Below are 12,201 nucleotides of genomic sequence, written 5' to 3'. Positions count from 1 at the left end.
ATACTTTGGGTGGGCTTTTGTTCCAGAGCAAACTGTGTCCTACAGTATACTGTGTTATGGTGCACTGTACGGTAGGCTAGAGCTAAGCTACGGCATATGCAAAATACTTTTTTTTGCAGCCATTGCAATAAAGTTCATGGAGTATTCCTTGTGGCTAGATGACAACGGCTATATCAGGTTTACTGTGCTCTAGAAATGGAGCTCAGATAATCTTCTGGAAAGTATGTAATTACATAATATATACATCCTTATCTCAACACTGTACTATTCAGAACACCCCATACATCTAACACTGTTCCACCTGCTAGTATATATCTGACCACATGCAGTGCATTGCATGAGCAGGCAACTGACCCCACTCCTATAGGTCACCACCGGGTTACCAGTTGTTTCTGCCGCTAGAGGTTGGGGTCAATTTGCGTGAAATGACACTGCATTTCTGTCACATCACCACCATCACCCTCACAACAAATGACTCCACAGCCGCTCTGGATTACATTTTCAAACCTCCTGTGTCAGGGAACTAGCTATTCTGGCCCCAGGGAATGTGATCTATAGGCATTTGGTGTACAGAAATCACAGAAGATGACAGGCTGCCATTTACCTCTAGTGATGAAGTCTTCAACAGGCCTGGCTGTCCACACTGAGGTGAGTTATGACCCCTTTAGACCTGCTTTAACTGGTTTCCTGGAGGATTTGGGCCTGTCTTGTGGAGAACTATCCTTAGAGCAGCTCTACCTCTCAATGTGACCTGTTATGCTGTATCTAACAAGCCAAATTGTTACACATAAGTAAACATTTTAACAATACCCAATTGTTATCAATCAATTGTATTGGTTTTATGCTTTATTGATGATGTTGTGGATAGCCCAATAGATAGACTAATAGTATGGATTACAATTATACTAACATGGCAATTTTTTATGTCTGATTCAAACATCACATTTTTTAAAGAAGAAATTGTCTTGAAGCCAAATTTGGGAACCTGGAATTTAGTCTTGAGGGAAATAAGTCACTCAGTGACACAGAACAAGAATATCTCAGGTCCACTCTGCCTCATTTCTCTCCTCTCTCTCACTTTACCTCTCTCCCTCCCATGCCGCTCTCCTCTCCATCTCTCAAACACTCTCTCTGTCTTCGAGCTCCTAATAGCTATTTTATTACCTCACCTACTCAGTTACCTAAGTACAGTGCATTGGGAAAGTATTCAGACCCCTGGACTTTTTCCACATTTTGTTACGTTAAAGCCTTATTCTAAAATGGATTAAATTGTTTTTTTCCCCTCATCAATCTACACACAATACCCCATAATGACAAAGCAAAAACAGGTTTTTAGACATTGTTGCAAATGTATATAAAAAAAAAAAAAACGGAAATATCACATTTACATAAATATTCAGACCCTTTACTCAGTACTTTGTTGAAGCACCTTTGGCAGCGATTACAGCCTTGAGTCTTCTTGGGTATGACGCTACAAGCTTGGCACACCTGTATTTGGGGACTTTCTCCCATTCTTCTCTGCACAACTCAAGCTCTGTCATGTTGGATGGGGAGCGTCGCTGCACAGCTTTTTTCATGTCTCTCCAGAGATGTTCTATCGGGTTCAAGTCCGGGCTCTGGCTGGGCCACTCAAGGACATTCAGAGACTTGTCCCAAAGACACTCCTGCATTGTCTTGATTGTGTGATTAGGGTCGTTGTCCTGTTGGAAAGTGAACCTTTGCCCCAGTCTGAGGTCCTGAGCGCTCTGGAGCAGGTTTTCATCAAGGATCTCTCTTTACTTTGCTCCATTCATCTTTCCCTCGATCCTGACTAGTCTCCCAGTCCCTGCCGCTGAAAAACATCCCCACAGCATGATGCTGCCACCACCATGCTTCGCCGTAGGGATGGTGCCAGCTTTCCTCCAGACGTGATGCTTGGTATTCAGGCCAAAGACTTCAATCTTGGTTTCATCAGACCAGAGAATCTTGTTTCTCATGGTCTGAGAGTCCTTTATGTGCCTTTTGGCAAACTCCAAGTGGGCTGTCATGTGCCTTTTACTGAGGAGTGGCTTTCGTCTGGCCACTCTACCATAAAGGCCTGATTGGTGGAGTGCTGCAGAGATGATTGTCCTTCTGGAATGTTCTCACATCTCCACAGAGGAACTCTGGAGCTCTGTCAGATTGACCATCGGGTTCTTGGTCACCTCCCTGACCAAGGCCCTTCTCCCCCGATTGCTCAGTTTGGCCGAGGGGCCAGTTCTAGTCTTGGTGGTTCCAAACTTCTTCCATTTTAGAATGATGGAGGCCACTGTGTTCTTGGGAACCTTCAATGCTGCAGAAATGTTTTGGTACCCTTCCCCAGATCTTTGCCTCGACACAATCCTGTCTCGGAGCTGTACGGACAATTCCTTCAATCTCATGAGTTGGTTTTTGCTCTGACATGCACTGTCAACTCTGGGACCTTATATAGACAGGTATGTGCCTTTCCAAATTATGTCCAATCAATTTAATTTACCACAGGTGGACTATAATCAAGTTGTAGAAACATCTCAAGGATGATCAATGGAAACAGGATGCACCTGAGCTCAGTTTCAAGTCTCATAGCAAAGGGTCTGAATACTCATATAAATAAGGTATTTCTGTTTTTTATTTTTTATACATTTGCAAAAATTTCTAGAAACCTGTTTGTGCTTTGTCGTTATGGGATATTGTGTGTAGATTGATGAGAATTTTTTTTGTATATATCATTTTTAGAATAAGGCTGTAACGTAACAAAATGTGGGAAAAGGGAAGGGGCCTGAATACTTTCCGAACACACTGTATATATTCCTCAACCATGTTCACGCTATATGTCCTCTCTCTATGCAGGTCCACTCCATTTCTCCCTTGTCTCCCTCTTTCGCTCTTCCATCTCTGCCTCTTGCAGCTTTTAGCCAACTCATGTTTGACATTCAGTGGGCAAATATTGGGCTTTTTAGCTAGTTCTGTCCAGGAGCGATACGAGCTCCAGTTTTAGTTAACGGTGGCTGAACATCCCTGCCCCGAGAGCGCCTGTCAGTCCATCCACATCACGAGTCAGCGCACGGGGAGGAGAGGGAGGGGAGGGTTCTGATATTTCTTAATCTCTTGTTTCTTCCTATCTATTTTTCTAAGGGATTATTTGTGTATTAGTATTATCATTAGATATTAGTATTGTACTGTTACACTTACTTCACTGTTGGAGCTAGAAACAAGCATTTCGCTGCACCTGCTTTAACATCTGCTAATCTGTGTAAATAAATACACTTAGATTTGATTGAGATTTTTGGGGTATGGACAGGAATGGGGTTTTGTGCACTTAATTGTAGGCTGTAATAGTTTAATTCCTGTTTTAACAGTAGGCCTACAATACATCTTGATTTACAGTACAATTCACCCACAGCTCTTAAGAATAGAGGTAGTATTCTCTTTCATTGTACCCCCTCCTGACCATACTAATAGCTTTCTTAATGGAGGATCACAGCATTAATTAAGATATTCTTACATTTTAGTCATTTAGCAGACGCTCTTATCCAGAGCGACTTACATTGGTGTATTCATCTTAAGATAGCTAGGTGAGACAACAACATATCATAGTCGTAGTAAGTACATTTTCCCTCGACAAAGTTGTTATCAGCAAAGTCACTGCTAGCAGGAAAAGACAAGTGCATTTTTTTTCTTAATGGAGGATCTCAGCATTAATGAAGACTGTAACCTATCGCATATAGAGAGCCTTTGTGCTGGCGGAACGTCCCTCGGAAAACACTTCAACAGGGACTATTCAAGTCAAATGGATTGTGATCACTGTTGTGAGCCAGTTAAAGTGAGTGTTCCCTTTTTCTGTCTTTGGCAAAATATCAAGCAGCTTGTTTAAATGTCAGAGTGTAGGGTTTGGCAGAGACAGGGGTAGGGGTAGGGAGTGGAGAGAGGGGATGTGGCTGTGAAACATTACCCTTTCAGAATCAAGAATGACTGCGGCTAATTAACAGAGCTTATGTCACATTCATGTCAATGACCTTATCCAGGGGGCTGGGGTGACGGGAGGGGACTGAGCCTTGAAGGTTGTACAGGTAAATAGTGTGGTTGTTTATTCATAGGCATATACTGGCCTATGCTGTACAGTACGTTCCAAACCCAAGAGTCATATACAACCACAGCCCTGGTGAAGCAGTCATGTATGGTAGCAAGTGGGCAGTACAACCCTGTTACACTCTAAAACTGTGCAGGTGCATGGTTTTAAAAACTTTTGGGGTGACAGAACACTAAATCGCCCCGCAGAAAAGCATCTGTTACTTCCCTTGTAGTTTTAGGGAGGGAAAAACAACTTTGTGGAAGATCGAGGACTTTCACTCCCAAGACCTGAGAAAGAAAATAAAGGTTGTTCTCACACTACTTGCTATTCAGGCTGAGTAATTTAGACTTCTATTTTTTGACATTCCTCTCTCAATGTTTTCCTCCCAAAATATTCACTTTCAAACATGAGTGAACGTAATTATAGCATCTCCCTCCACACCCGCTCGGCTCTAATCTTCATTTCATCCAGCTCTGTGAGGACTGCAGTCTTCCGTTGACTGACCTTGCGGTGTGTTTCCTCATCTTTTGAAATGCAATTAATTTGCCTCTACCTGAGGAGTGGGAGTGTGTCGTACTGTCGTCTCACTCCAAACACAGCTCCAGTGATTAATACACTACAGTAGCTATCTCCACCAAGCAGTACAGCAGAGCAGAGTACTATCCCTACTCTCCCCACTCAGAGAGCTGCCTTAATACACACTGACAGGCATCACCTCGTCATCTCAACTGTCCTCCAGGGCTGCTTACGTAAGGCCTGTCTGCCTGGCTGAGGAGGAAGGATGGTGATCAGCAGTGGAAACTAAACTAAAAAGGCTGTGTCCTTGGGATTGACTATGTGTTTTATAGCCCCAGGCAGAGCAATGTTAGGGTCAGACATTTTTATCCAGAGTTGTCCCTAAAGTTAGTCCTGGCTATTTCCCTCATGGGAATCTGGGTCCTATGCAATTCCCAATGGCAACCAGAAGCCCATCAAATGTCATTCAATGCCACCCCTGTCCAATGTCAACAGTCCTCTTGCCCTTAAATCCATAACTTTGGCACCAACGCAAAGCTCTGATACCTTCTACACCAGTCAGATGAGGACAGAGAAGTAATGTATAGGTATCATATATAAGGCTATGGTATCAATGGGATTGTAGATGGAGGCAGTACCTCAGAGATGCATATCCCAGCTCAAATTAATAGTCCAACACAGAGAGAGAGGCGAGCGCTGTGGGGAGTTACAGAGATGACAAGTTACACCCAGCCAGACAAAGTGAGAGATTAGGCAGAGCTTTGCTGCTAAGACCTTTCCGCTGAACAGAGAGTCTGTAGAGGAGCCTTGAGAAGAGCAATTCACTTTCAGCAGTCTCTGCCCTAATCGACACAGACAGAGCAAACAGGGAAGCCATGTTGGATCGTACAGGGCTGCCAGGGCTCTAGGGTTACTTCAGTGAGGCTCCAACCCCTGACTCCTGGCTTCCACAATTCGGCGCCCCTCTCCTGAGTGATATGGCTCGATAGGCAGGTGGACACACTAGACAGACTGCCTACCTCCGGCAGGAACGGTCATTACTACTCCCTCCCTCCTGGTGGTGGTTCTCAGTCACTGATCAGATCCCACTACATCAGCAGAACAGCATGGGTCTTGATTTCCATCAAGAAATAAGTGATATGGATCTTGGAAATGCAACTAAACACAATTCATACTCATTGATGGTGTTACTTGTAGTTTAGTCGCTTGGCCTTGGTCTCTCTATAACTGTTGTAATAGAACTGCACCCTACAGATCTGTTGACTGTTGTAATAGAACTGCACCCTACAGATCTGTTGACTGTTGTAATAGAACTGCACCCTACAGATCTGTTGACGGTTGTAATAGAACTGCACCCTACAGATCTTTTGACTGTTGTAATGGCGCTAGAAGAGAGTGTCAACATTCTGAAAGCATTAGCTAATCCTTTGTTTGTATACGGCTGAATTCCTTGGAAACCATTCGGAGTATATCAACAGTCACCAAGAGACATACTACTCCTAGTGTAGATATAACATGCTCTGCTGGTCTGGTCTGTGGAGGCACTTCGATCCACAGCCAGCCAGAGGATGTTTTACCACTGCAAAAATAACCCCTCTACAAATTACAATCCTTCCCTGCAGCCGATGATGGAAAGGCAACAGCATGTGCGTGTGTGTGGAATCTATATTAGATATAACATCAGTGTGCCACACCACCCCTCCCAAACCAGCATTGCCTTCCCCAAGAGCTACTGTACAATCGATGACACTGAGCAGGCATCAGGTTTTTTTTTTTATATGCTGGGCCCGGTCCTGATCCACTATTGTAGCATATAATCTAATTGGAGCTGGCAACCAATTCCCTGCTGTGCTCTGGACGCATGGCAGCCAGGAGTGAGATACACGTCAAGGAACTCAATGGCCTTGGCTTTATAAATCCTACTGCTTTTTTCTCCTCCTCTCCTTCCGTCCTTCATTCCTGCTGTCCATCTAACACAGCCTTTTTTGGATGTCTCCATACTCAACTAAGCATGCCAAACAGGGCTGTGAGTCAGAGGGCTAGGACAGATGGAGTAGGTCTGTCCACTGTTGAGAATTTACATGATGTACGGTATGTGTTTCCATGTTTTCGTAGTAATGGGTTGATTCAGATGCTGTCTTTGGCAGGAAATGCCTGCTTTCTCACAGTGCTGAGGTGATTACATGGAGAAATGCAGGAGTGCAACCCCAGTGCATGTTGTGTTTGAATACGGTTGTGAAAATAATGTAAACAACTGAAGAAGGTGTAGCTGCTGGTGGCTATCAAAACAAAGTCAGCATATTTGAACTACACTCGCCCCAACCCTTCTCTCATAAAAACCCAGTGTTAATTACTTAAGTATGAATTATTTAGTATTTTAATGACTCAATGAAATATAAATGGTCCGGATCAATAGGGCGCTCCATCAGAGCAGCCTGGGGACTCCCCATGGGGAGGGGTATAGGACCAGGGAAGGGCTCCTATTCTCCAGGCCAGACCACATAGTGACACTGGGGTTGGACCACAGACACTGACCCAAAGCAGTATGCTGCATCAGCGCTATCCTCCCAGCACCCAGGAGAGATGCATTAGCCTAGCCATCCACTGGTGCATGGTTAACCTTCTGACCAGCAGCCACATTTATCAAAGGTGCAGAAGCACAAAGAAGACCATCATTGCATGTGGTGCTTTTCCGCAAAGGTTGGTTTTTATCCAATTTTAACTTGACAGGAAAGTGTGCATATCTCCACGCAAATTCTAGACCATGTGTACGCACACCCTCTAGTGGTTGAAGAATTGTATTACAAGCAAACGTTGTTCTTTTGGGGGACATTTAGGTGTTAGAGGAAACATAAATTATAAAAATGGTAGGCTAATGATGAAACAGATGTTTTTGCCGTTGGTAAGGAGATCGCATAGCAGCAATGGGTTTGTTTGACTTTTATTATATGGGCCTAAATCATAATCATATTTTCTGACATGACTGTTTTATTCCCGTTACACAACAAATATTAGGCTACCATTTATCCATCACTCATTCAATAGCCAAGCATGCTCGAAAGTAAATTCACCGGTAGCCTAGACTGTATAGTAGGTTGCAATATTTCTGTGACTGAGATAGGAGCGCGACATCATAGCCTATTTAATCTCAGAGCCTATACCAAGATAGGAGATAGAAACACAATCATCTATTGACAAACTAAATATTGAACAACCATTAGTATTTTGCATAGTGTGAGCTGTAGCATTTACTTTTAAAATGTTTGAAAAGCCAATCAATCATGCAGAATACGCAGCCAGTGTTTGCCACTCGCTATTGGCGATTAGGCGGCATGCATTATTTGTTTGAAAAAGTCACTGCAAAAGATTAAAACATTCTGCCCACACCTCTATTGCACTTTCCAACATTTCCAAATCATACAGCAAATGAGTTTTTTTTTATTTCCATAAAATGTGAATGAATGGAGGGCGTTTTCCAGGCGGGGTTGTAGCGCTCGTTCACCAACACCCAAATATAATATGGATCTGATTTATCAATGAAACATGCGTATGTTGCGTGCGACAGTTTGATAAATCCCAATCATTTGTGGCGCACACAAATCCTAGAATTTCCTCCTATGCCATAATTTAGTAAGAAATGTACGCACGGTTGATCAATTAGGTCCCTGGAGTTTGTACTGGTAATGTGAGCTGGTCAGGGAAAACGCTAAACCCTAGCCATTTAGTCTCAGTGGTGTGTGTGTGCATACAGTATGACGTGATGTTCAATCAAAGCATTGGTAGACATTGTTTTATAGACATTTGCGCCATCTAGTGGTATATTACCTGACATGCATGTTGTTTTTGTAGACGGAGAAGCTTTCCGTTTCTGATTCCAGTTCAAACCTAGACGAATAAATCAGATAATTATTTTTTTAAATTAGTCACAACAGAGAAAAAAAAAGTACAAAACAAACAGTTCACAAGATAATAATAATTTGTTCTTAATTGACCTGCCTGGTACAAATAAAATAAATCCACCACAGTATGTCAATGTTTTGCCTCTAAACAAACAGAAACTACTCTGTCACTGTGGTTCAAGCGTAAACAGACAGCTGTACTTTGGAGTATGTGAGAGTGTGTCCATAGTGTGTGTGTGTTTCTCTGCATTGGGCATTGTGATACCAGAGTATCAGATCAGACAGGGATGGCAAAAGTTGACCTATTTCTCCTCTTAAGTGTGATGCTGCTAGACTGCCGGCTGGGCTGGGGAGGTAAGTCCTACTCTGACTGCTGATGGTTTCAGTAGGTTTCTCACTAGTAACAAGCTGACTCTCAGTTATACACCAGCTGTAACTGTAAAAAACAGCCTTACCATCTCCCTCTGGTCCTTCAGCCCCAGTGTTCCTGTCGGGCCAGGCAGCAGACAGCGTGCTGAGGAGACAGAGGCGCCACAACACAGGGATGTTCGAAGAGCTGTTATGGGGGAACCTGGAGAGAGAGTGTCTGGAGGAGAGGTGTGACCTGGAGGAGGCCAGGGAGACCTTTGAGAATGAAGAGAAGACAGTGAGTGTGTGTGGATGTGTGAGGACGTGTGTGTGTGGTGGGGTTAGACTCCACCTTGAATACGGTATTGTGTAATGAATGGGTTAACTTATGATATTCTGAAGATTCTGTATTTATTTTTCAGATGGAGTTTTGGGTCGGTTATGAAGGTAAGGCTTTGCTTAATGATTAACTGCCAACTGTGTTACTTGGCACAAACAGAGAGGATTAAGCTGTGACTCAGAGCTGTGTGTGGTGTGTACTGTGTAGGTTTCAAACTGTAGCGTTTAGCAGTATGAAACTTAGTGTAACGTCAATTGTGTCAATAATTCTCCATTATGTCTCAGATGGGGACCAGTGTAAGTCATCCCCCTGTCTGAATCAGGGCTCCTGTAAAGACCAGAAGGCCTCCTATACCTGCAGCTGTCTACGAGGCTTCACTGGGACGAACTGTGAGATAGGTACAGTAATAACATTGTAATGGCCTTGACAAATGTCCTCCATTTCACTCGGTTCGGGCCAGGTTTGTCCAGCTCATACCAGTTGAGGACGGTCTATGCAATCTCTGCCTGGACGTCACTCCTAAAACATTACAATAACACGGTTGTAAAACCACATGTTGGCCATCACAATCGAAACCATACTTACTTATTATATTTGTTATATTATGTAACATTATTTAACATGCCTCATCTCTTTAGACGTGGGTTGATGATGCAGGTTTCTCCCCACAGTAACAGCCAGGCAGTGTGAGATAAATAATGGAGAATGTATGCACTTCTGTGAGAGCCTGGGCACCTTTGGGGCAGAGTGTAGTTGTGCAGAGGGCTACAAGCTGGCACAGGATGGAGTCAACTGCAAACCTAAAGGTAACCACAACATTCACACGTCTTGTCATACATTTACCATAATCTTACTAAAGTACTGTGTAGCAACACGTTAATACAGTAGTGTGATTACAACGTTACTACATTGGTGTAGAGTAACTTGATGTATAACTTGATGTAGTGTTACCATCAGTCCTCCTTACTTTGGTTTTGTATGTCGCCAGTGGCGTTCCCTTGTGGCAGAGACAGGCGGACTGTGATCGCAGAAATGTCTAGGAGATCATTACTGGCCCTGCAGAATACAACATCAGATGCCAACGTCACCCCAGCCCCAGTCAATACCACCACAGCCCCTCCTCCCAGAACCACAGCCTCTAGAATAGCCCCGTCTCGCATCAGGCGGCCCCTCAGGGTGTATGGTCCTCAGCACACCAGGCTCCCCGTCGAAGAAAACAACTCCAGAACACGTATTGTAGGTGGCAACACAGTCACCCCTGGAGACATCCCATGGCAGGTAAGAGATGAGAAGATACCTTGATGCACTATGCACAGGTATGTGTATGTTTAAGTGTCTTTGGGTCTTTGGAAAGAGCTATATACAATCCATATATTATTATTACCATGTAAAGGCCGATGTATGTAACGGGCCCTCCTTGCTCTCTACTCCCCCAGGCAGCTCTGGTGCAGAGGCCCAGTGGTCAGGTGTTCTGTGGGGGCTCTATCCTCAGTCAGTTGTGGGTCATCACTGCTGCCCACTGTCTGGTGGAGGGACAGCAGGGATCCTTTTTCGTCAGAGTGGGTAAGGCACAATTCCGCTTTGTTTTTTTTTTTAGCTCAACTACAGTACGTTTTCACTACTTTACACAGGACCGGGTTTCTAAGTGTATGGTGTGTATCTATTTCATTGTATCTATGACTAAAACTACATTCTCTACTAGGAGGATTAATATTGATTGATTACTAGATTGCTTAATTTATTGAGTTATTGTACCTCTCCAGGGGAGCATAACATCTATGCCATAGAGGGCATGGAGCGGGACCACGAGGTGTCGAAGCAGTACAAACATCCGCTCTATGACTCCCAGCAGAGTCTGTACAACCACGATATCGCCCTGCTGCGCCTCCACACCCCCATCACCTTCTCCTCCCACACCAGACCCATCTGCCTGGGGCCCAAGGTCTTCACCGAGGACCTGGTGAAGGATCAGTCCCCGGCTACGGTCAGCGGCTGGGGTCGCACACGCTTCCAGGGGGCCACGTCTCACACATTACAGAAGGTAGAGGTGCCATTTACAGAGAGGACACAGTGTAAGGAGAGCAGTAGTGCCCGTATCACCAAGTATATGTTCTGTGCCGGCTATGCTCACGTGGCCAAAGACTCGTGCCAGGGGGACAGCGGGGGTCCCCATACCAACCGTTACCATGACACCTGGTTCCTGACAGGGATAGTGAGCTGGGGGGAGGAGTGTGCCAAGGATGGGAAGTATGGGGTGTACACCAGATTGTCGCATTACTATAGATGGATACGTCAAGTCATGTTAATGACCAAGCGCATGCTGCATGACGTCCTGGATGACTAAACCCTGACCTTTGACCCTTAGGGCCCACGCTGGCCTGTTTTGTTCCAGGTCTTATGGGGGTTCAATCAAAAGATGTGTCCATTTGGTATTCAAAGAGAGAGCTTCATCTTGCAGCTTCTTACATCCATCTGCTGGTGAAGATACACTTTACATGATAGAGACCTGTATGGCGAACAGATGCCTATGCCTACTGAACATATATTACACTTATTCAGAAAACCAAAGCTATAATTTACTGGCAAATGGCTGTATGCAAGCAACTAACACTGCTTTATGGTATTCTACTATAGAAAAAAACAAACTCTAAGGCGTAGAACAAACCTGTATTATTTCAATAAATACTTTATTTGTTCTATATACAATACTGAAGCTGTATAAAAAAGCAGCCAATCAACAACAATGACTGTAGAGCAATAATACAAACCTGAAACCTGCCATGTTCAGTCATTATTCAGTTAGCCATGCTATTTTCTCCTATGAGAAACACTTAGCAACCAGCTTACAGCGCTTGTCAAAGACACACAGCATTTTCAAGCATATTTTTGTCTCTATTTTTGAACATCACAATTCAGTGCAAAATGTGCAGCATTTTGGATCAGAGGAGCCCCCCAAAAAAGAAAACCCAGCTAATTGATGCAATGCGTGGCAGTAAAGCAGGACTCCATTAAGGGTATATAGATATCAT

General features: G+C 44.0%; 1 protein-coding gene across 1 annotated transcript; it reads left to right on the top strand.

Annotated features, from left to right (window-relative positions):
- The first annotated feature begins 8,699 nt into the window (after positions 1-8,699).
- Positions 8,700-11,951, top strand: f9a (coagulation factor IXa). Its single transcript, XM_041837904.2, has 8 exons — positions 8,700-8,838; positions 8,961-9,130; positions 9,255-9,279; positions 9,457-9,570; positions 9,844-9,978; positions 10,161-10,450; positions 10,609-10,735; positions 10,936-11,951. Exons 1-8 carry the CDS (start codon positions 8,772-8,774, stop codon positions 11,514-11,516), a joined length of 1,509 nt encoding a protein of 502 aa, XP_041693838.1. The 5' UTR covers positions 8,700-8,771; the 3' UTR covers positions 11,517-11,951.
- Positions 11,952-12,201: the final 250 nt, after the last annotated feature.

This window comes from Coregonus clupeaformis, chromosome 2 (genome assembly GCF_020615455.1).
Source record: "Coregonus clupeaformis isolate EN_2021a chromosome 2, ASM2061545v1, whole genome shotgun sequence".
NCBI lineage: Eukaryota > Metazoa > Chordata > Actinopteri > Salmoniformes > Salmonidae > Coregonus > Coregonus clupeaformis.
Note: the sequence above shows the minus strand (reverse complement) of the source record. Positions and strands in the feature narration are given on the sequence as shown.